Here is a 25,668-nt window from a genome sequence, read left to right on the forward strand (position 1 = left end):
TGAGTGGGAAATATCAATGGACTTAAGTCTATTAAAATTAATGATTTCAGAATTAGTTCCAAAACGGAAAGAAAGGGGAATAAATGAATTAGGTACCATTTGGAAATGGATAGCAGGCAGCCCTGATCATGACGACTTTTTGAAAATACAAAATAAAGTAAATGAATTAACTGAAAATAATAATAAACAATTTGTAATAAATTCCAAATTTTTCAAAGAAATTGAATTGCTATCAAATTCATTAAAGAATGTCATCTTCAATGAAGAAACGATACTGAGAAAGCATCGTTTAAAATTAATAACTTTTGACCTACTAAATTTAGTTGATACCATAACCCTCTTAAAAGTAAACATTTTCAATACAAAAATTTTAAATAAAAACGAAATAGAGGACATTTATAAGCATGAAAAACATAATGTTGAACTGTCTGATCTGTTGGACATTGCAACGGTTAAAATAATTCGAAATGCAGATTTAATAATCATTTACATAAAATATCCTCAAATTAAAGATATTTGCAAGTTTTACCATGCAAGAGCCATCTCACAAAATGATGGAATGTTAGTTATAAGTGAAAAAGTTTGTGAATGTAAGGAGAAATACTATTTAATGAATAATTTTAAAAGTGAAACTTTTAACAATTACGCACAAATAAATTTAAAGAGTACCTGTTTCACCAATTTACTTAATGGCTTTAAAGCCAACTGCACTAAAAAAAGGGAAAAAAAACAAAGAAATAGACATCATTCAGGATGGTGCCATATTAGTTTCAGGCAAAAATATCGTAGACAATACTACTTTGTTAGGATCGTATCTCCTTATATTCAACAACACAATTGTAATAAATAATATAAGCCACATAAATGATAAGGGTAAAATTCTAAAATATATATCGCATCATAGATATAGCGATTTTGAATTAGTTGATTATATACAATCAAATGATAAGCAATTTTCTTTTGATAATGTTAATATTTTAAATCCCCTTATAACATTAGGTAATACGGCCTTACCATTAACAACATTATTTTTAATCATTTTGATATTGTTAATGTTATTTTACTTCTGCTATAAATTAACCAAATTTGTACTTATTAAATCAATAAGAATACCGTCAGAAGAAATAGTGGAAAGCAACATTCAAATACTGTCAGAAGAAATTAGAGCTCTATCAGAACTTCAAAATGTATCGGGACGAAACATTTAAGAATGGGGGGAGTTAACGTACCCAATTCCATTGAGCTCTTATACGAGTTGTAAACAATCTTTGGTTTTCCAAAACGAAAACAATTTCAATCTTGGGCCTCCGCCTAATTGATTTCTAAGATGTACAATCTCAAGCGCCCCCGCCGCAATCCCATTCTTTGACACTCGCCTAAATGGAAAACCAATGTTTGCCCACACCCGGCTTCTCATAAACAATCTCACTCCCGGCTTTCTGCAGATCCTGCACTTTAGGCCTTTTACAGTTCTCTCTTTGGATGACGAAATCTAATACTCGGGATGGCGAAATCAATTGAAATGTTTATAGAAAAACGATTCCCGAAAGGGATCAACGATGCAAAGATCAGAAAGTTCAAATCAGTCTTGATCCAGCAGCGACACCGCAAAGTCTAGCTAAATATTAAGATCGCGCAATCCCTTGGCCCGGAATTCCTTTGTGACCCTCTACTTAAATCTATATCAGTGAAGTTCGAAGTAAAATAAAAACTTTTTAAAAACACAATCCGCTACCGCAGTTGTTTAATTTGCACGCTCATTCGCTCTCTCTGCCTTGCGCACTCTCTCCTCTTTGCTTGCTGCTCTCTTCTTGTGACCCTCTGGCTTGACGGTTACTTACTGGCTTTGCATTGGTGCAAGGGAGAGGGCAGATCCAGGGCACCCGTTAGGCGCCCAGAGCGACAGAGACACAAAGCCGGCCATCAGCCCCTAATAGAATTCGACGTTTGTTGGTAGTAATATTACAGTTACAGGGACATGCAGCTGAGAACATAAGCCAGGTAATGGAAACTCGAGTTGCTTTGCGTTTGGAGTGTGGACTTTCATCAATCAGGCGATCGTAAGTATCTTTCTTTCTTTTTCTCTCACTCTCTCTCTCTGTTTCCCAGCTCAATTGATGCGGGCTGCTGTTGGCGGAGACAATCAAGCGGGTCGTACGATCTCAAAGCCCCCAACACCAGAGAACTTCGCTCAATTAGACTCAATTAATAAGCATAACGCATACCCATTCAAAAGAGATGTACATATTCCCAAATCAGAGGCGGAAAATCGTACGATAAAGTGCGGAAACTTGCCTTTCTTCTTTATTTATTGTGATCAGAAATCAGTGAAGAAATGCTACCTAAGTGCTTCGAAGGGTTTGATACCCTGGCACATATACATATGGGTTCTATGGGACTTTTATGACACATATAGGTAGTACTGTTCCGATTTGAAATACATTTTGGATCTGTTATTAAGGAACCAGCATCTTTTTGAGTTTCGTTTTATTATCTTGAGAAACATGACAGTTTTCTTCATCGTTCCTTTATCAGCATTATACCATTGTCAAATAATAGGTGTATTAGGACAAAGGGGAAGACGGAGAGGAAAGTAATGCCAAGTACATGAGCATGAGCTTATGAGTATATATATTCTGGAAATCAGGAATATATGTATGAATTCAAGGCCTATTCCCTGATATATTCCCAGAAGGCCTATTTCGGTTCACTAATGGCCTTTTTAAAAACTCGCCTCTCTCCAAGAGCTTCAACTGATCGTCGGTTCCACAGGTCAACGCCCCTTAAATAACTTTCAAAGCATGCTCCTTCTTCTCTGCAAATACGTTGTCAGTGGATTTCAGCGGATCTACAAGTCGATCCCGATTTCTTACTCATTTTCAAAAGGTTTCTGGCATAGAGCTGCAGAACAAGAACCCAATTATAGCCCATCACCCGGTGGATTTCAGCATTGCCGGAGGTCAGCGCGATGGTCTCAAACCCAGCTTCGACCAGTTTGAAAACAGTTCAATGCACCGAGCCTTTTCGAAATGAAAACTGAAACTGAAAACTTGTCAATGACTCCTTATGAACTCACTTTTATTGATTTTCATTGATTGGACCAGAAAAAGGAAAAAGTCATCGACAAAAAACCCAGAGACATCGTTCAGAATACATATAGCCCTGCGCGCCAAAATCATTTATTTTCGCAGTCTAGCCAATAAAGATCCCACTGAAGATCACTCAGCACTCATCCAGGTATCCAGGGATTATATAAATGTTTGCCTTTCATTTCTATATCTTCCCTGATTTACGCTGAAGACGAGCAGAATAAGGATGAAGATCTTCTTCAGGATATCCACGATTAAGGACAGGCCAGACAACTTCTTTCTAACTTAATGAATGGTCTTGACATTAGCTGAGACTGCCTTTTATAGTAAAAATTTAAAATAAATTCCGCAGTTGGAATTCCCATGAAAACTTAGGCTCAGCCGAGTTCCCCCTTTACTGCCGCTCAATATGCTGCAGTTACAAAGTACCGATTTAAACAAATAAATTCCTGAGAAACGCAAGCGTTATATGATCCGTGCAACTCCAACGACTACTCGTGTAGCCAGCCATGAAATATTACAAATTTCATGGCCAGAAATTTATCGGAGGTCTGTGGTTCAGTCAAAGCAATCAAGACAGGTTGCTTCCAATTCTTCTTGTGGTCTGTTCAAGAAGAATGGAGAGGCTTTTATTACGTTAAAATTTTTTTATAAACTAGCACTTCAAAATACTGCAGCAGCATTTGTTATTTAAAAAACTCTCAACTTATTCGTCTGGGATATTGTCCTTCTTACACCTATGAAATACGACTCCAGGTCGCCATAATACTCGCCTTCCGTAGCCGCTGTGGGCCGTTTGTTTTCCTGCAGCTGTTGCAGCTTATAGCCAAGGCCGGTTTGAAAACGACGTTATACGTTGATTTAATTTTAAATTCAAAAGCCCGCATGCAGCCCGCGGAAGAAAGTATCAAACTGTTGGCAGCTCTTTCATCCCTAGGTAGCTTATTCCAACAAGCTGGCAACTCTATTTTCGTGGAATATATCGAGCTGGCTGTCGATGCTATCGGCATAACTATCATCCCTAAGGCCATCTACTTAGGTGCCTAAGCCTTTTCAAACATGATTCTACAGCAACATGTTGACTTAACCAATTATGTTTTCTTATGTATTTCATCATTTTAGCGCACCTAAGCTGAAAAATATCGTGGTTTTTTTTAAGTTCAGAGGAGAGATGGCATGAATCCTCAAGAAGAATATTTTCCGCCATTTACCTCAAGTAGTTGAACTATTTAAATAGAGGGGACTTTAGTGGGTTAAGACGCTTCCACGGTTATTCTGTGCTTCCCACTATCGAAACATTGAACCATCGATAGTTTAGTAGCGCGATAGTGCCCTATCATCGATAGTGTCGATAGTGACATCGATAGTTCCCGCGGTCATATTGGTTTTCAATTTAATTTTGAATGTTATATAGAAATCCAATAAATGCAAGTATTTCGAATAGGCCAATCATGTATAGAATTGATTCATCAATCGTACAAAATTGAGTGGGCATGGCTAAATGTTCTATATAGATAATATTATTCAACGGAACAAAGAATTGGTCGTTTTTTGAATCGAATTTGATTTCGCCGCAGTTCGCCGCAGTTCGCTTTAGCAACAATGAGTCCCATTCCATACACAAACATGTTGCTAATTCCATGCACACATACCCTGGGGGAAATGGATGTTATAGAATTGTGAATACGTTTGTCTTCCAGGGCTCAGTAGGTATCAGGATCGACATAAATATATACAAGATGCTAATAATGTACTTGAATATGTCTAAGGAATATCAATTTGAGAAAAGGTCTTTATAAATCACGTTTCATCATCATATAAAATTAGCGAAATAGGGTGTACAATGACTATACACGCATCACGTCTTCAAATACCAGCAACATTGCGACTCTTTTTTGGTTGGACTTTTTCGTTTAACCCTGTTTTTACAATAAATACAATAAAAGCAAGGATTAAAAACTATCCAATCTTGTAGAAAATTGATTCATTAATCGTGTAAAATTATGTGGGCATGGCTAAATGTTCTATTTAGCTGGTAATATTCAACGGAACAAAGAATATGAGGAATATGGTTTCCAATCCTGACGGAGAACGATTAACCTATTACAAGCCAAGGGGGTATTTCAATTTTCCACTGAAAATAATGAAAATTTAATCATTTTAGCGCAGTTCAGCTGAAAAATATCGTGGTTTTTTTTTAAGTTTATAGTAGAGATGGCATGAATCCTCAAGAAGAATTTACAATCAGTAATATTTTCCGCCATTTACCTCAAGTAGTTGAAATATTTAAATAGAGGGGGCTTTAGTGGGCTAAGACGCTTCTGTGCTTCCCACTATCGAAACATTGAACCATCGATAGTTTAGTAGCGCGATATTGCCATCGACAGTTCTCCACCTCTATTTCAAATTGAGCCGCGGAGAACAACAGAGAAATAGTGTCCGAGTTTGTTTCTGAGTTCAAAAAAGTCGGCTGATATATTCCGCGAAATATTTATATAAAAAAAAAAATTAACAACAACAACAACTTTTAAAACTGCGCGGTTGGATTCTAACATCGTCGTTTATTTGTTGCTAATTCCGCGGGCCGCTTACGTTCGGACGGACAATCGTAGTTGCCAAATCCAAAACAGTGAACAAAAAAAAACAACAACCTTTTCAGTTTAAATACTTCAACATTTGTACATAAAAACGTTTTTAGAAAAACGTTGTTTTGAAATTCAAAATTTTAAAACTGCGATTTTGTTGTTTCATGGACCTAAATTTAGAGAAGAGATCAAAGAAATTACTTCCTCTTCTGCCCTTTCGTCGGTTCTAAATGTGTGCGTGCGGCGGCGTCTCCAACTAAGGTTCTTAGTTACCCGTTCCAGCCTCTGGAAGAAATCAAATGTGAGTATCGTACCCAACACCTGTGCCCCTCTTCTTGTTTGCCTACAGTCGGCTTGCATTTATAGCCGATTTGTTTGTTGTCCATAAAATGGGTTTACTCTCCTATAACTAGGGTGCAGGCAATCGATAAGCAAAGACGGAAGTCGCACGGGTTCCGTGAACGTGACCATGAATCCAATTGCACGAGCGAAGAGGGGCGCAGTCGCAACCTCTCTCCCTCTCTGTCACCCCCTCAAAGCAATCCACCACCATTTCCCTCAGCTGTCCCGCACAGACACACACACACACACACACACACACACACACACACACACACAGTGAAATGGTTCTATTTATAGAAAGAGTCGAGGGCATGTCAACGTTTGTTTGTCTTTAAAGCATACCCCAAGATAGATTTGTGTCTTCCAGCGGAGCAGAGGAGGCGACACAAGTGTCATTCTCCCCAAGCACTAAGCACCAAGCATAGGGCGTCCCACCATCACCACACCATTCCATTCGAGACACATTTCGTTTATTTATGTTCCTTGGAAATCATCGAGAAGGCGTCATGGCGGCGTCGTCGCTCCTTCAGGCTGCGGCGCATGCGTGTCCATGTCCACTTCGTTCATATGCGAAACGTGCCCATCCGATTCTGGGCATTTTAAAGCCAATTAAACGAGTTCGACAATACCCTTTCGACGCGACGGGGTATCACATTAACGGGAAGGTATAACTATTGTTAAGACTCTAATCAAGGGTTAAGGTATAACAGGGAACAAGTAACTACCATACCCAATTTTTTCAAATAATGAAACCTGTCAGAACTTTTTTTTACGACGAAAACGTCTTAAAAACTTAAAGATAATATTCAGATAACTCTGATTGACACCCAATCGATACCTTATTCTGTATTCTTTGGCTATTTTGCAGGGCATTCAAGTGCCGACTTGTGTGTATCTGTGTTTACGTTCCCTCTCTATATACCAGCGCAAAGTATGCATTTGCTTTTTTGTTGTCGCTATTGTTGCTGTCACTCAAACCCCTGACCAAACCTCTGCCCCCTCCCCTGCCTCGGTTCCGACCACCCGCCCTCGTTGCCGAAACAAGACTCAACACGCGCGCGCCACACCGCACCATACAGCTGACAGGAACCTCTGATCACGATCCTCCGATCACCTCTCCTCTCCTGTTGTCCATTGTGTCACCGGCGGACAGCTGCTTGCTCCCTTCGAACAGCCCCCGAAACAAAAGAGTTGGTCGAAGAGATCCCTTCGCGAAATGTGTAAGCCCACTTTGAAGAGGAGGCCACTCCGCTCTACGCACTCAGCGAGAGATCTGAAAAAAAGAAATGCTCGAGACTGCGGCATTAGATCCATTTGCATATAATGCCAAAAGTGAAACACTGAAACATACGACTGACGATTGTTGCGTTGCCGCTTGTTGGGTGAAAGTCAGAGTGGAAGTCGGAGTCGGAGACCCCGAGTGTGTGTGGTTTAATTGCAGCCTTTGTTTTGATTGACGATTAGCATAATTTAAGCTGTATTTTACTCCGGCTCGGTTTCCCTGATTAATTCTTGTTTCTTCTGTTTATTGTTTTTTTTCAAATGCAAAAGCAACACGTGCTTCCATCAAATTTCCATCAAATGGGTGGGCTAACGTTTCAGTTTCCTGTTGGAGTTACATGTCACGATAAGCCGTAGATTACAAACTGCAACGGTGATTCAAACCAAAGCATTGCGTCACCGCAGAAGGGTCTAGAATTGGGCCTGAGGTGGAATAAGGAATATGGAAGCACTGGCTTCGGTTTTAAGGGAACTTGGAAGAATGGATCTTGCAAAGTTAAAATTCCAGAATCACGCGAGGCGGAGTCATGTATAATGGCGAATCAATGTTATTCGACGAACGTGCCGTAGTGGTATGGGCGCGTAAGATCTCTTGGGAGGACACCCTTAGCTTAAGATATTTTCTAGTCCCCATATACATATTCCATTCCCATCACTTCAGCAATTTAAAGTTAACTTCATTCGTTAAGAAGACTGTGACCCTTGAGCAAAAATCTTCCAAAGACTGAACAGTCCTATGTCCATTACCACTGCCATTCTCCCAGACGTTGATGGATTTGTGTGACGGGAGCATCATAACTCATTTCCTCAAGCACATGTTCAGAGATTTCCCATATGTTTTAACGGCTGCAAGTCGTTACAGTGCACTTGGGGGACATGTGTATGCATCAGCCCATATGGGGGGAAAGACTATGGGAAAATATTGTATATAATATGGTTGCCCTTCGTACTGTTTATTTTGGGTCAACGCTTTGGGGGCTTTTGTCTTTAGCACCAAAAAACCGACTCTGCTCTCTCTTTTGTCAGTCGCTGTTTATTCGGGGAGTGTGTTATCGTTTTCCCCATTTGATATTTAATCTTATCTTTCGTCCCAGTACAATTATTTGTTTGTCGGGGCCTGCAACAACAAAATTACTGGACGGCTACGAGGAGTATACTTATTTCGTTGTCAACGTTCTGAGTACTCATGTAATGGTAGAGCGTATGGATATTTATTGAACGGAAAAAGAAACCAAATTCGTTGTATTGCAAAACAAAGAAAGTCGAACGACCACCTTTTTCCCATCATCAGCATTTCTATTTTGGGTTTATGTTTAGATTTAAATTAATTATCAAAACACTTTAAAATTCAAAATCATTAATCAACTGAAAGCAAGAGTGAGGCTATAAAGTCATATAATACTCGTGGTTGATTGCCGGTTGGCGGACAGGAAACGGAATCGGCCGATACAAATGACAATACTCTATTCAAATTGTTCGAATTTCCCATTAGTGAATGGAACAAAGTGATTCTGGTATTCTAACCCTTAGAACAAAGGGCAGTGGACCTCTATACATTTGAATTTAAGTTGCACATTTCTCCTGTAAGTGTAGACGAGAGATGCCGGAACCGTAGGAAATTCCCGAACGTTAATTGCACCGCTTTTCCATTGTGATTTTGGTAGTTTTCCTGCTTTTTCAGTTTTCTTTCGGTTTTGGTTGAGTTTTTGCTTAGCTGTCTGCTGCATTAATTGGTTCCACTTGCGCGACGTTTAACTATCGAAAATCTTTGGTATTTACCTCTTATTTCTTCCCTCTTTGCTCCACGCTCTCTATTCGATTCGTGGGGAGTCGTTGAACTCTACGGCGATCGGGGGATCGGATCTGATGTTGCATTGTGTGTATGTGTGTAAGTTAACTATGCATTTCTGGGGCATTACAGTATGAAAACTGAAAACGAAAAATAACTAAACAAAAACCGAAATAAGCCAAAAAGATTGAAACAACAAAACGCTCCGACAAAAACTTGTTTCGGCCTGTGACTTTTGCGCATGCTCAGCGTTTTGCTTTGCCAACGCTTTACGGTACAGTGAACTCTGGCCCCCTGCTCTCTACGGCCCTCTCTATCTCTCCGAACTGAACTGAACTGAACTGAAAACCATGTTCCTGTGACGTTTGGGCCATAAATTTTACAGCTGCTGCAGCTTCTATTGTTGCAAGTGTAATTGCCTTTTCGACCGTTTCCTCTATAGCTCTGCTCTCGAGGGCCTCGAGGGCCGGGCTAGTTGTACCAAAAATGACTCATCATTGTGTGCTCCCATTTGATGGCCAATGGCAGCTGCAAAATCTGCTACCAAAACAAGTAGAACTGGTTGCCTGGTTGACTGCTCTGCCTGCTCTTCTGCCACAGCCTTGTAAATCCATGCAACATCCGAATCGAATCCGAATGTGCGATGTGGCGTGGTGGCTTGTGGGCCCCCGCGCGCTGCACAACCGCGAACGAAACGAATCTGAACCTGTCGCACCGTTAGTGCCGCGTCCCTGCTGCCTGCTCCCTGCCTGCTGCTCCTCCGACTACTGGTTGAACTTGATATTGAAACGCTCTCCGCGAATAAGTACTCGTACTCGTATATGGTCAAAGAACTGCAGAATCGACAGAAAAACGTAACTGGTTTCGGATCCGATACCCAGAGATGAAGTTTTTGTCGCGCTCTCTTTTTGGCACGATCCAAACAATTCCAAGCGCCTTTTGTCCATAACAATAACAATGTTAATCAAATTCCAATGAAATGCCAAGAAACATTTCTTTGCTAACGGTTCGCCCGTGGACTTCTTTCCCATGTAATACCGGATCCCATCGCTTCATCGCTGGGCTTCTTCATGGCTTGTAACCCACGAAAAGTGTCGCAATTATTACACAATTTTCATGGTTTTATTACCGAGATACTGCTTCGTCTTATGGTTTCGGTTTTGGGGCTGTGTTTCATATTCCGAGCAATTCAAATTGTTTTTTTTTTCTTCCATTTTTTCACAGTTGGTAGAATGGCATACTCGTACGGGGCGACGACTTGACTTGGTTATGAAATGATGGCAATTGTTTCGGTGTCTTCGTTTCCTTCTCTTTGTTTTGGCCCTGTTTTGTTTACAGGGAAGTGGCAAAAATATGTGCGACCCAAAGGCCCAAGAAATGGGTCAAAGTGCGGGAAAGACAGTGGGAAAACAGTGGGGTTGAATAACCAAATGTGGGCCGTAGGCTATAGAAAATCAATTTTGGAATACCCAATAAAAGCCCACACAAAATATTCTCCACCAATTATTTCATATTGAATTTTAAAATGAATTCAGTTGAAAATTCAATTGATTTTGAAAAGGCCCCTATATAGTAATTTAAGAGATCATCTCTACTGAATTATTCGAACCGCAAGCAAATCGATTGTGTGTGATTGATTCATTTTTCCTCCATTTTTTAAGCCCAAAAGGTAAGGCCCCCGTGCTGGCCGCTGCCCTTAACCGTTGTGTGCATTTCTTTAACTGTTTTTCATTTTCTGTTGCGCAATGCAACAGAATGCATAACAAAGCTGTGGCCCAAAACAATGGGCCCATAACGAACAACATGATTATTAATTATTCAGAAAAAACACACCACAACGGCACCTGTCGGCCCCCGGCTTGTGTGTTTGGTTATCGCTTGGGACTCGAGGGGCTTTTGTCAAGACGACCGACCGACCGGAAGGTGAACCTCGGTTACTCGCAACGGTAGAACAGTTTTTCATTACAAAGATATACGTACATACATATGTACATATATGTATTTCCAGATATTTATGTAAATTTTCCTACCCTTTTTGGGTGCAAATGCAATTTCAACAAAAATGGAAATCTTTGATACGACATCATCTGATATTTTCCTGATTTGACTTTCTTAATAAGCAAGAATCGAATGGGTCCTATGGCAAGGATCGACTAATGTATTGCCAAAACTAAAACTAACTAATAGTTACAACCAGAAAGCTTTAAAACTGAGGAATCATTTTAATGGATAGATGGTAAAATATGAACGGCTATAACTTCGCTCTTTAAGGATATGACAAAAAAAAGATAAAAAGTATCCTCCGCTTGTCAGGTGTGGGGTTCGAACCCACGCTCTCTCTCGAGAACCAGAGCTTAAATCTGGCGCCTTAGACCGCTCGGCCAACCTGACTCGTCGGGCGTCGTTATCTAAACGAGCTATATGAGCGTCGGCTTCGTTCACGCCCGGGTTGGTTATGCTCTCAGGGGTGTTTTATGCTCTGTATGTGTGCGTTATGTGCTGTTTGTATTTTTGTTTGCATTGAGGCTGAAAATACATTTCCTTGACATTCGGCTGTAAAAATTCATTCTAAATACGTTATTTCTCTCTGATTGGAGACCTTTTTTCATTAGCTGTGGAGGCTAAAGGTAGAAAAAGATCAAAAAAGGATGAAAGAAGAAAAATTAACCAAATAATTGGCATGTCCTGGGCGGGTCTTGAACCAAGGCACCCCTCGTTTGTCAAGTATTCTATGTTAATTTGAATGCCAGAAATTTGCAATCTCACATACACATGTATGTACATTGCTATTCATTTATTTATAACCCACTACAGCCGCCTGCCATGAGAGAAAGAAATGGCAGGTATAGCAAATTTTCTCTCTTTCTGTCTTTCGTTTTTATATTCCATTTTGGTACCGCGGCGTTGATCAAGAGATTACGGTTTCTGCACAGACAGCTGATAGGCAGACAATGCGTGCTATTTCCTCCCCTTGGCCGCAACCCTGGACATACGCAAATGTCTGTTAGTACGTCATTGTTCACTGAGGCTGCTCTGTCTCTTTCTGACTCACCTCGTCCACCTACCCATCACCCACTGCCTCGGCAGATGCTACCCACCCCCTTTCCTATGAAAGCTTTTAAAAGCTTGCGTGACGATGCCGCTATCAATTGCATCTGCTTGTAATCGCTAATCTCCCGTTGTTCTCATTCAAATCACCTTGTTTTAAACACCCAAAAGAACTTAAAGCTTGCCAGTAGCCCCGTGTGGAGTGTTGTACAGGGGGTGGCCCACCACCCTTGTTGAATGCATGTCAAGCAGCTGTTGCTTCGACGAAGTATGAATAACTCAATTTGCCAATTGAAGTGAAACAAAAGCTTTGAAAGAGGAGCGCCATCCCGGAAGTTGTTATGCGATCCCCTGCGAAGGAAGCTTCTGGTGACTCGGTGGCACGCACTTGAGGCAAGTGGCAAGAGCGAGGCAAGGGGGCCCATTGTCTGTGTGCCGGGCACGCAACTGGAGGCATTACTGTGGCACCCACACACAAGAACCCATATAGAGAGCGGCGATGCCTCGGTAATTGCGGATTCGGCGCAGTAAACAAAGCTGCAACCCCGTTTAGAGAGCCAGTCAGGGCGAGATGACGATGACTGCCACTGCCGCCCGTCCAGAATCCGCAAGCCGAATCAGTGCATGTCGCGCGTTCACTGCAGTCACCACGCCACGTGCCACGAGTCGCCATCGCCAGGGGCATCATCATCATCATCATCGTCAGCACTGCGCTTCGGCTATAATTTTCCGGGGCGGGGTGCCCCGAAACGGAGAACTCGGTTACTGGGTGAAAACTGCACGGCAACAGCATCGACAACGACAACGACTACCACCACAACAACAGATACATCGAGAGCTGCAACTACGGGCAAAAGTCAAAAGTTCAGAATCGCAACAGATTTCCTAGACACACGCGAGTGCACGCAGAGACGGGCGCCAGACTTCACCTCCATATTGCCTGCTCGCCTCGCGGCTCATCTGCTTTCCATCTTTCAGTGCATTTGAACCGTAATGTAGGTCAGAGTTAGCCATCAACGCAGCAACACTTGCTTTTCCAGCGAAAATTCGAAATTCGATTAGTGCATAGAAAATTGAATTAAAAGTGAAACGTATTTTGTGTCTTGGATAATCGCAGTGGAAATTATCCAACAGATGTGAGGCCAGAGGTGCCCAAAGCGTACCGGTCGCGCGCTGCATGTGGAAAGTGTTTAATCGATAGTGAAAAGCGGCAAAAAAAAAGTGAAAATCAATTCCCCTGGCAGAAGCGTTGTTATTGTCAGGCCTACGGGGCGGAGTACCAAGAACATCTACAGCGAAGATTCAGACCATCCCAAGCATTGGGACGCAACCCTCTTGCGGGTAGCTTCACACCCTCGTGTTCAGTCCTTCAGAGTCTTTAGAGCTCAGTGCATTGCCCTGCAATTAACCTATTGAGAGGCGCGACTGCAGTTGAACCCACAAAATGGATTTCTACACCAGCAACAAAGAGCTGCACAACCCTGGCACTGGTAGGTTCAATTAACTTGGCTTAATTGTCGTTGCACTCATTAAAACCCAATAATAATCTTATCTCAAGACTCTGCTAACGAGGTGGCAATTGTCTGAGTTATTTTTATTATTTACCCCATTTATTTGGTCGTCTACAAAGAGGGCTCTATCTACAAAAGAGAATTATTTAATGAAAGTCGTTAGGGTGGAAATGCAGCTAAATGGCTTCCAATTATTTACTAGACCTTTGGCGACAGTAGTTAATATAGAATTTCGAAATACAAATAATAATGCATCTAGAGTTTCCCACCGAATAGTAAGAATGCCACGGTTTTTTTTTTGTGAAATTATTTAAATTTGATTTATGTATTAAATATTTATTCACAAAATACAAAACACATTGATTGCTATTTAAAATTCTCAAAATAACATTTTATGGCCTTTTTAATCTCATTCAAAGAAAAATAGTACAAATTAAACCAAAAAGCACGAAAAATATTGCATTTTCAAGTCATGTCAGATGTGGGGTTCGAACCCACGCTCTCTCTCGAGAACCAGAGCTTAAATCTGGCGCCTTAGACCGCTCGGCCAACCTGACGGGTTGGGCCTTGCCGTCTAAACTGAGGTATAGAGCTAAGGATGCAAATAAATTTGGATATAAATGTCAAAGGAAGCCAAAGGAAGTGTTCACTTTTGCTGAAATGTTCGGAGAAGAAAAGCAGGAAAAGGCGAAAACTTTGCCACATTTAAGGACATTTCTTGGGCTCAGGGGATTCCTAAAAACGATCTAAAAACTGTCGTCTTAATTAAGGAAAGAATCCTTATTGAAACAAATCTTTCTAAGAATTTTTCAACCTTTTCGGTTGATTTTATGGTTAATTAGTTTCTGCCTTTGTGAAGCCACAAAGAATCTTGTTTTATCTACGAGTATACATACGCGACTTCGATACTTGCTCCTGCATATCGGTCACAGATTGAAATCGTATTCAGAATTCAGATAGCAGAGCATTGGTCTTGATGGAACTGCATCAAAAGTTCAGTGCCTTTAAAAAATGGTTATAGATGGAGGCAATGGTGAAAGACCACCCCAAAAAGTCTTCCACTTGGCACGGAAGTTCCACTAATAAATTGCAAGCACGCAACACTGTTTGGTCGGAAAAGGGCGAGACGGTAAACAGTTTAAACGATGATATCAGCCCCTCACTTTGCACCACACCCCCTCTCTCTCTCTGTAGTACCTGCACTCCACCCTTAAAAGTAAACAGTGTCTATGCTTCCTTCAAGAAAATCACGGAGAGGCGTCTGCTTTGCTGAGCTTAGCTTTTGGCTAATTGCTGGACGGGTCGGGGGGTCAGAGAACGGGTCGGTGTGCGGTCGGTGTCAGTGCATGTGCTCGGATTACGTACACGCACTGTGGGCCAATAAGCCTGTTAGCTTTTCTCCCATTTGTCTCTTTTGTAGCGGTTCCATTCTCGGCTACAGTTTATCATTTACTGGGGCCATAAAAGGTTCACATTTCATAAGCTCTTGGCCATGTCTTGGACATGTCTTGGGCCACCTTCCTATTCGTTTTCACCAACCATATTTAGAGGTCTCTGTCTGCGTCTCTCTGTGTCTTGATTTTCCACACCTTCGTCTCCTGCTTCTGCTTCTGCTTTGACTCTGACTGTGGCCCTTGTCCATTGTCAATGTCGTCGCCTTCCAGCATTTCATTTCCTCCGCCATCAACTCATTTATGCCTGCTGCTACTTCTGCCACACTTGGTTGCCTGTCTTGAAAAAAAAAAGAGTGGGATCTGGGGGACAGAGGCGGTGGCGGTGGCAGTGGCAGAGACTTGCATTTCCATGCTATGCAATCAGCAAGAATGCTGCCAGGCAACTTCTTCTTCTCCACATAAACGGCCATCAAAAGTTGCCTTCTTTGCGTTCTTCTGGCGTATTTTTCTGTTCCTAGGCAACTTCACTTTTTGCACAATTTGTAATTTATGCCGCCGTCTCATGGCTGGGCCACGGAGAAGAGCCTCAAGAGCTCCGCAGACAAATTGCGAAGCGACGGAGGCGACAACGGTGCCGTGATTGTGTTGCAGAGTTGCAAACAAAAGAACTGCATAGACACGACTCTCCCTCCGACTTTCTGCATCTCTCAGTCATTACTTTTTTTCGCTCTCTGCATAATCAAGATTATATGTTAAATTGCCTGAGTAATTGTTGTTAATTTTCCTCGGGCACATTATAAAGCGATTTCAGCCATATGTTGGGGTTAAGCTCCACTTTCTTACCGACAAAACTGGGCTAATTATGATGGATACATTACAGGCCGGGCCATGCTTCGATAAATGCGAAAGCATTTTCTCGATATCAGCATCGGATTTATTTTTCATTAAATTGGGTAGGTTTCCAAATCCCTCAGGCATTGAGCTAGCGGCTAGAACCGTCCAGAAAATGTGACTCATTCGAATTGGGAACAGACACAAATGAGTTCTTTTAAGGGTAAGCCTCTTTAGTTGATAAGACTTGACTTAGTTTGTGGCTCAAATCGTTTGACTTTAAGGTTGAATAAGGATTAAAGAGCAGCATGAGTCATCAGTTTGGGGGAAATTCCGAACAAGTTTAGTAGAGATATGTAGGTCTACATTTACTGTACATAAATTTGTATTACTTCTTATGAGAGCATTACCAAAGTTCTGTTGACTAATATTTTCGTTTAGTTAGTTTATGTGCGTGAGAATCCAATATGTGTTGAGGTTTTGCTATCTTATCCGTCGTCTATTGTTACCGCATCAGTTGTATATAACAAACATATGCCGGTATATACAGGTAATGCCCTGCTGAGTCTATAGCTACCTTTGGTGGAGCAGGAATCTCGCTGAATATTTCTCGTAAAGGGTATAATCGCTATCCATTCGTTTAAACGTATCGCGGGTCATGCAGCAGCGCCGCTCTGTCGGTATATCGCTTTTCTGCCATGAACTTCCATCTAATAGAGCTTTCACTTAGTAGTAATAAAGTAAGCCAAAGAATTTGATCGATTGTATGCATGTATTATCTTTTTGAAACGATTTCAACCTTCTTTCCGAATATTTAAGATAATACAAATCGGTTCTCTCCAAGCGCTAGCTCTATAGCACACATTTCAGAACAAATCACGAGTCGTTAAACGATTCTACAGAACAACACCAGTAATTATAGGTGTTGCTGCACCGACAATACAAAATAAAAATTGGAAGCCTAATTTCGGGAGTCGAAGTTCTTTATACTCTTTGAGATTGAAAGTGATCCCATATTGATGGATTGCTGAGCTTGATTGGAGTATCTTTAGGTACAGAAAAGGTCTTTTCAGAGACTTTCTGATCTCCGATTTTGTATTAGGATTTCGCAAAGGCAAAAATCTCCCCAAAAACCGTACTACCCTTGGCATAAACAGGGTATAGACACCCACACACCCAGAGCATCGTTCTCAGAACCCACTGATTCGAAATCCGTCGTCAATGTTTTTCTCTCACGCGTCAAAGCAAACCCAAACAAACAAACCCCCACAAAACAGAACGCGAACTGACGGACGACGACTCATTTGGCGAAACACATAATATAATGAATGCCCAACAATCATTTAATAATTTAGCACTTTGAAACAAATTTATCTTGATGAATGCGGGGAGCGAATGGAGGAACAGGGAGATCCAACAGTAAATCTATTTGTTCTCTCGCTCTTCTTCCCCAAACAAATGCCATCTCCAAAACTGTCGCAGTGACTACACACACAGCCACACACACACAAATGAAGTGCAGTTCAAAGAGGAAACAGTGAAGAGGGGGAAAGGGATGCAGACAGAGGGCAGAGGCGCCCCGAACCCTGGTGCACCATTAACCCAGCGAGAGCGAAATAAATGAATTTCACCTTGACGCTGCTGCTGAAGCAATTTCCAACGTCATCGTCTCGCTTTCCGAAATCAGATAACCCGTAGAGAGACAGAGAGTGAGGGAGAGAGAGAGAGAGATACACAAGTACCCGTACATAGAGAGAAGGGAAAGGGGCACTGTGAAAGCTTGCGGTTTTCTATCCATATATCCGACTGTTTAAACAGATTGATGCTAGAGCTGGCCCCAGCGGTTTAACAGAGGTGTTTAGCAAATCCCATAACAAGGCCGCTGCTTTGTTGTGGAGTGAGAGAGAGCGAGAGAGACACCTACACGCAGGGCCGCCGCTTATCAACTCCACTGCAGAACGACACCACTACGCCCATGAGTCAGAGTCAGTGCATGACCAAGAAAGGTAACCAGCGAAGTAGACACGAAGCGAGAGGCGAACGAAGCAGGCGAAACCAAGAGACAGAACAAGAGAGAATGGCTTAGACGGGGGAGTCGACAATGGGATACCACGTGGAGGTCATTGCCGATATACTGATCTTAAATACTATCGGTATTCCTTGGTTTATTGTATTGAGACTCGATATAAAGTCAGATTCGTTGTGTTTACTTTGGCGGCGTGTGTCGGTACTTACAGACCCTAGTAATCTAGGAGTACAGGGTATACATACTGCCACAGCGACAGTCGAGAACAATAGGCGGAGAGAGAGAGAGCGCGAACCAGAGAGTAAATAAAAGAGCCAGAGAGAGGGCAAAGCACAGGTAGAGTTAATAGCTAAGAAATGTTCATGTTCATCCAAAACGTACCCATAAAACACCGGTCCGGTCCCCTACTATGGCCTATGGCTGTGGCTGAGGCTCCCCCCCGCCGGCAGCAGAGCGGCAAAGCGGGCCTTAATGACTGTTCCAGAGAGAGCGACGCTGGAAGCAGCAGCAGCAGCGCCGACAACGGTGATCGGTGAACGCTACAGCTGAGTGCGCTCCACAGTTGCCATTCGGAATTCAGGAACTCTAGATCACAGCCGCGTTTTTTTTTTTGTATTTGGTTGGGCTCCTCGTTCCTCCTCTCTCTCTCTCTCTCTGTGTGTTGGTAATATTCGTAGCAGCGGACGAGGTACATAGATAAGATTTTTGGAGTGATACTGCTCCGCGTCATACCTTTCAGCGATCCATTACCAGTTATGAATAATAGTACATATTAACTTTTGGATTTTTCTTGTTTCGTTCCCTCTTTCAGTGCGCAAAATGTTGGAGGACACCCAACTCGTGTGGGCGAGGGATCCCACCGAGGGGTATATACAGGGTCGCATTACGGAAATCGGTACCAAGGAGTTTGAGGTCACGCCAATCGATCGGAAATATCCGAAGCGTACTTGCAGCTACGATGACATTCACTCCTCGTGCGATGGACCGCAGGATCATGATGATAACTGTAAGTAGTCCCTCTTGGGAAACCGCCCCACTGCGTGGGGGGCCCGCGCCTTTTATCTACCCTTGAAAATGTTACATAAATGCGAAAAGAAAGGGAAAGAACAAACATTCGAGTGGAGCAAGCAAATATCGCTTATTGATATTATTCGTGAAGACTATATCTACAGCATCGGCGAATCTTATCTACCCCAGTAGATAACACCGCTTTGGCGTAGAAATTTCCAAGTATTTAGAACACGTCTTTCCAGTGCATTAGTTTCAAATTGAGCATGATCTTTCTAACTACGTGACAGATGAGATCTCTGGATCTTTAATGTTTGCAAAATCCCCTGTTTCATGACCGTGTTTCACGACGATCAGATGGCAATGTTCCCTCACGTAAACATCAGAACCATTAGCCACGCTTGCTGCTTGCTGCTTGCATGACCCCCGACCTAAGCCCTGCCTCCCAGAAGGCAGGGCGAAAGTAGTTAAGAGCCATAAAGTCTCGCATCAGGCCCCAGACGTTTTACTAACCTACTTGATTGTGACTTTACTTGAATTTCCAGGCGAACTCATGTTGCTCAACGAGGCCACATTTCTGGACAATCTGAAGACACGTTACTACAAAGACAAGATCTACGTGAGTACTTGAATAAACCCGTAGAATAAACGAAACTGGAATTAACTTATATCCGGTTTAACGTAGACCTATGTGGCCAATATACTGATCGCCGTGAATCCGTACCGTGAGATCAAGGAGCTCTATGCACCCGATACCATCAAGAAGTACAATGGACGTTCGCTGGGCGAACTGCCGCCGCATGTATTTGCCATTGGTGAGTGCCCTTGACACGACTATATAGATAGAACGATAACCTCTACTATGGTCTTCCTACAGCGGATAAGGCGATACGGGATATGCGGGTCTATAAACTCTCGCAGTCCATCATCGTGTCCGGGGAGTCGGGTGCCGGTAAGACGGAGTCCACCAAATACCTGCTCAAATTCCTGTGCTACTCACACGACAGTGCAGGCCCCATAGAAACCAAGATCCTAGATGGTAAGCCAATTATTTATACCCCATTGTGCGTTTACTGACAGAGATCCATCCAATTGTTAGCCAATCCTGTGCTGGAAGCTTTTGGCAATGCGAAAACCACTCGAAATAATAACTCCTCGCGCTTTGGAAAGTTCATTGAGGTGCACTACGATGCCAAGTGCCAGGTGGTGGGCGGCTACATCTCCCACTATCTGCTGGAGAAGAGTCGCATCTGTACGCAGAGTGCGGAGGAGCGCAACTACCATGTCTTCTACATGCTCCTGGCCGGAGCACCGCAGCAGTTGCGCGACAAACTACATTTGGGAAAACCAGATGACTATAGGGTTCGTAGAAAGAGATCGCTTCGCACCTCAATCCTTACTCATGAGTCGTATATTCCTCGGTCTTTAGTATCTCTCCGGCTGCACGCAGTACTTTGCCAATGCCAAGACAGAGCAACTCATTCCCGGCTCTCAAAAGTCGAAGAATCACCAGCAGAAGGGCCCTCTCAAGGATCCCATTATCGATGACTATCAGCACTTTCAGAATCTGGACAAGGCCCTCGGTCGATTGGGCCTCTCGGAGGAGGAGAAGTTGGGCATCTACTCGCTGGTGGCTGCCGTGCTACACTTGGGTAACATTGCCTTCGAGGAGATACCCGACGATGTGCGCGGGGGCTGTCAGGTGTCGGAAGCCACGGAGCACTCGGTGACTATCACCAGCGGACTCTTGGGCGTGGATCAAACGGAGCTGCGTACGGCTTTAGTGTCTCGCGTGATGCAGAGCAAAGGAGGCGGCTTCAAGGGCACGGTTATCATGTAAGTGGGACGCATTTCACTTTGATCTTTCTATTTTATTTATCCACTCGATCCTCGCAGGGTTCCTTTGAAGATCTACGAGGCGAGCAACGCCCGCGATGCGTTGGCCAAGGCCATTTACAGTCGCCTCTTCGATCGGATTGTGGGTCTCATCAATCAGAGCATACCCTTCCAAGCCTCCAACTTCTACATTGGAGTCCTCGACATTGCGGGCTTCGAGTACTTCACCGTGAACTCGTTCGAGCAGTTCTGCATTAACTATTGCAACGAGAAGCTGCAAAAGTTCTTCAACGACAACATCCTGAAGAACGAGCAGGAGCTGTACAAGCGCGAGGGTCTCAATGTGCCCGAGATCACGTTCACCGACAACCAAGACATCATCGAGCTGATCGAGGCCAAGTCCAATGGCATTTTCACGCTGCTCGACGAGGAGTCCAAGCTGCCGAAGCCATCGCCATGTCACTTCACTGCCGAGGTCCACAAGTCCTGGGCGAATCACTATCGCCTGGGTCTGCCCCGATCCTCGCGCCTCAAGGCTCACCGCACGCTGCGTGACGAGGAGGGTTTCCTAGTGCGTCACTTTGCCGGCGCCGTCTGCTACAACACCGAACAGTTTATCGAGAAGAACAACGATGCCCTGCACGCCTCCCTGGAGGCCCTAATGCAGGAGTGCGTTAATCCCCTGCTGAGGAGCCTCTTCCCCTCGGGCAGCAGCACTTCCATTCGGGGCAAGCTGAACTTCATCTCCGTGGGCTCCAAATTCAAGACGCAGTTGGGGGAATTGATGGAGAAACTAGAGCAGAATGTGAGTAGAGAACCCATTTCCTGTCGCTGCCCTTCGACTAATGATTGTTGCTTCCCCGCAGGGCACAAACTTTATCCGCTGCATCAAACCCAACAGCAAGATGGTCGATCGCCAGTTCGAGGGCAGCCTGGCTCTGGCCCAGCTGAAATGCTCGGGCACCATATCGGTGCTGGAGCTCATGGAGCATGGCTTCCCATCGCGTGTGCTATTCGCCGATCTGTACAACATGTACAAGTCTGTGCTGCCCCCGGAGCTGGTCTCGCTGCCGGCTCGCACCTTCTGCGAGGCCATGTTCCAGTCCCTCAATCTAAGTGCAAAGGACTTTAAGTTTGGCATCACCAAGGTCTTCTTCCGGCCCGGCAAATTCGTGGAGTTTGATCGCATCATGCGCTCCGATCCAGAGAATATGCTGGCCATTGTGGCCAAGGTAAAGAAATGGCTGATTCGCTCGCGTTGGGTCAAGTCCGCGCTGGGAGCTCTGTGCGTCATCAAGCGTGAGTTATCCTTAGATCTCTCTGAAGTATATTCTCTTGATTGGAATGAATTGTTCTTACTCAGTGCGCAATCGCATCATCTTCCGCAACAAGTGCGTTCTGATGGCCCAGCGCATTGCTCGCGGATTTCTGGCCAGGAAGCAGCATCGACCACGCTACCAAGGCATTGCCAAGATCAACAAGATCCGAACGAACACTCTCAAGACAATCGAAATCGCCAATGGACTGAAGATGGGACGCGACGAAATCGTTGGCGGTGTTAATGATATCTACAAGCAGATCGATGAAGCCATTAAAACTATCAAGGTATGTCCTGAGCCTTATTCTATTCTGCTGTACCCCAACCCTTCTAATCGGGTTCTTTCTTTCAGTGGAATCCCCGCATTACCCAACGCGAAATCGACTCCATGTACACTGTGGTGATGGCCAATATGAATAAGCTGACTGTTGATCTGAATACCAAACTAAAGGAGCAGCAGCAGGCCGATGAGCAGGAACGACTGCGCAAGATTCAAGAGGCCCTGGAGGCCGAACGGGCCGCGAAGGAGGCAGAAGAGAACCGCCAACGCGAAGAAGCCGAAAACAAGCGACTGTTAGTAGAAAATTCACATTAGTAAAACGGTATTTAAATATTCGATCCCACAGAAAAGTCGAGATGGAGACACGCCGCAAGCATGCAGAAGCGCAGCGATTGCGCCAGGAAGAGGAGGATCGTCGCGCTGCTCTGGCACTGCAGGAACAGCTCCAAAAGGAGGCCAAGGACGATGCCAAATATCGCCAGCAGCTTGAACAGGAACGACGCGATCATGAATTGGCCCTGCGCCTCGCCAGCGAATCCAATGGCCAGGTGGAAGACAGTCCCCCTGTTATACGCAAGTATGTTGAGTAGTTTCTGGAAAAACATTGGGGAAACATAACATTCTATAGGAAATGACGAGGGTGAGGTGTAGGCAACGAAATCCTCAATTAATGGGGATTCCAATATAAATATTTGGGTGATAAGATAAGGGTTAAACGAATTATATTTGACTCGGGGGAGACAACAATTGTATATACAGATATCTTGTGACGTGGTTTATAAGAATTTATAATTTAATCTACTGAAATATTCCTGAAAACTCACCAACTTTTTCCCTTTTCCCCCCTCCACACGCAATCTACTCTCCACACCATCCACAAACACACACCAAAACCACCCAAAAAACACATCCGAAAAACTGAAAACACAACAACACAGTGGTATCAATGACGCCTCTCCCATGGGTTCCAACAAATTGATCAGGTATAGCACGCTTTATAATGTTTATACATACATATGTACAATACTCTTGTAAATTTTGTCAATCTCTTCTTGCTTTCACTAATTGGATAAACGAACGACATATTTACTTTACTTTCTATATGCTTTAACTTTCTGTATATTCTTTTTTAAAAACAAAAGTTTTACACAAGTTGTGTCAAACATTGCTTCGCGGTACTTGAATAAGTGAGTTGGTGCTGGTTTTGAAAACATTCTCTCACTAAAACTAAAATTACTAACCCCTACCTAAAGTAAAGAGCTCATGTCCACTAATCCGAATCATCCGTAAAAAATACCTACTACTATAATTCACATCGGCTTTTAGTCTATTCTCTCGCAAGTCTTTTGCCAGTAAATTCCTCCCATTGTAATGCCATCAATGACTCACTTTTTTGCTTGCGCTTTAACTTGCATTTATTTTAAATATCGATATACTAATCCATAACATTACTGTGCAACTATAGATCGGACAATGTTCGGGCACAGCAACAGGCCCTGGGCAAGCAGAAGTACGACTTGTCCAAATGGAAGTACTCGGAGCTGCGCGACGCTATCAACACGTCCTGTGATATTGAGCTGCTGGAGGTAGGGCGGATCGGAATCTACCAATGGACAATTTTTAACTTTTATTTTTTTGTAGGCCTGTCGTCAGGAGTTCCATCGCCGGTTGAAGGTGTATCATGCCTGGAAGGCAAAGAATCGCAAACGCACCACCATGGATGAGAACGAGCGTGCACCACGCAGCGTTATGGAAGCTGGTAAGTTACATGTGTGCCAGAGAAGCCGCCATCTCTATAAACCCACCATCTCGACAGCCTTCAAGCAGCCCCCGATTGTGCAGCCCATCCAACAGATTGTGACGGCCCAACATCGCTACTTCCGCATACCCTTCATGCGAGCCAATGCCCCGGACAACAGTAAGTTTCACCCATAGAACCTACAATCATGATATAATATTGTTTTTTTTTTAAAGCCAAGCGTGGCCTGTGGTACGCCCACTTTGATGGCCAGTGGATCGCCCGTCAGATGGAATTGCATGCGGACAAGCCGCCGATTCTGTTGGTTGCCGGCACAGACGACATGCAAATGTGCGAGCTGAGCCTGGAGGAGACGGGTCTTACTCGAAAGCGTGGCGCCGAGATTCTGGACCATGAATTCAATCGGGAATGGGAGCGCAATGGCGGAAAGGCCTACAAGAATCTGGGTGTTAGGCCAAACGGCCCACTTTCAGGCATGCAGAAACAACAATAATCCAATAACCCCCTTTGGAAAACAAATCAAATGAAAGCCGTTTCAGTGGTTCAGAGGTCGAAATTGTAATTTTACGAACAATTCCTGAAATGACCCTTTGGTAAAGTGACCACGTCCATAAATTTTAGTAAATACAATTTAAAATCGTATGTGTTTATTATTTTATTTTTGTTGTATTCGAAAATTGCATTCAACATTTATTTCACTCGCTCATCCAGCGCCCGGACTGTTTTGTGGGGGCCTTATATAGCTATTTAAATATACAATAAATAAATATATGTATCTCTAATTAAGTGAATCTTACGATGTAAAAGGAAACGGCAAAGTTGTATTTAGTGTCTAACGAAGTACTATATAACTTGTGTATTTAGTTCACTGCGATGTATTTACATAATTGAATATATATATTTTACAGTATTTTAAAACTAAATATTTGGAATAAATGCGCATTTATTTAACCTGTTTCCAAGTTTGCATTTTAGCGGGCACCACTGCGATTCACTGTGAATGGCAAACTTACAATTTTCTATTAAATTTCATTTTTAAAGGTATATAGAAATACAATAAAAGCAAGTGTTTAAAATAAGCCAGTCAAGTAGAAAATTGAGTCATTAATCGGACAAAACTATGTGGGCATAGATAAAGGTCCTTGTCGCTCACATTCAAAAAAGTTCGATTTGGCGCGCCCCACTCGGTATATTTTTCAAGTGAGACCGTATATACTGTAGAAACTGGTTTTCGCCGCGCTCCCATGTGGTGTTTTTTAGTGCTAAATGGTATTTTTGTCATCTATTAATTTAATTTTCAATGTTATATAGAAATCCAATAAATGCAAGTATTTCGAATAGGCCAATCATGTATAGAATTGATTCCTTAATCGTACAAAATTGAGTGGGCATGGCTAAATGTTCCATATAGATAGTATTATTCAACGGAACAAAGATTTGAATCGAATTTGAGTTCGCCGCAGTTCGCCGCACTTCGCTTTAGCAACAATGAGTCTCATTCCATACACAAATGTTGCGCATTCCATACACAAAAGTTGCGGCAACATTTACTTGAAAACCGTATTTTAGTC

General features: G+C 43.1%; 1 protein-coding gene and 2 non-coding genes across 6 annotated transcripts; 1 reads left to right on the forward strand and 2 right to left on the reverse strand.

Moving 5' to 3' along the window:
• The first annotated feature begins 5,878 nt into the window (after positions 1-5,878).
• On the forward strand, positions 5,879-24,739 carry LOC6587233 (myosin heavy chain 95F). 4 transcript variants are annotated; one of them, XM_026984458.1, is made up of 18 exons: positions 5,879-5,975; positions 18,708-18,902; positions 19,450-19,523; positions 19,590-19,719; positions 19,782-19,943; positions 20,004-20,266; positions 20,334-20,740; positions 20,801-21,545; positions 21,607-22,039; positions 22,104-22,345; positions 22,411-22,631; positions 22,685-22,915; positions 23,277-23,321; positions 23,481-23,525; positions 23,804-23,924; positions 23,980-24,097; positions 24,155-24,256; positions 24,313-24,739. In XM_026984458.1, the coding sequence occupies exons 2-18, from the start codon at positions 18,716-18,718 to the stop codon at positions 24,588-24,590; spliced, it is 3,804 nt and encodes a 1,267-aa protein (XP_026840259.1). In that variant the 5' UTR covers positions 5,879-5,975; positions 18,708-18,715; the 3' UTR covers positions 24,591-24,739. The 4 variants fall into 4 exon arrangements, with proteins under 4 accessions (XP_026840259.1, XP_026840257.1, XP_026840258.1 ...); XM_026984456.1 differs by lacking the exon at positions 5,879-5,975 and adding an exon at positions 12,816-13,624; XM_026984459.1 differs by lacking the exon at positions 5,879-5,975 and adding an exon at positions 18,509-18,584.
• Trnal-uaa lies at positions 11,394-11,477 on the reverse strand. The gene has a single exon. It is a non-coding gene; the product is annotated as a tRNA-Leu (tRNA).
• Trnal-uaa lies at positions 14,119-14,202 on the reverse strand. The gene has a single exon. It is a non-coding gene; the product is annotated as a tRNA-Leu (tRNA).
• Positions 24,740-25,668: the final 929 nt, after the last annotated feature.

The sequence above is a fragment of the Drosophila persimilis genome, unplaced genomic scaffold (genome assembly GCF_003286085.1).
Source record: "Drosophila persimilis strain 14011-0111.01,24,50 unplaced genomic scaffold, DperRS2 tig00000000-arrow-pilon, whole genome shotgun sequence".
NCBI classification, from domain to species: Eukaryota; Metazoa; Arthropoda; class Insecta; order Diptera; family Drosophilidae; genus Drosophila; species Drosophila persimilis.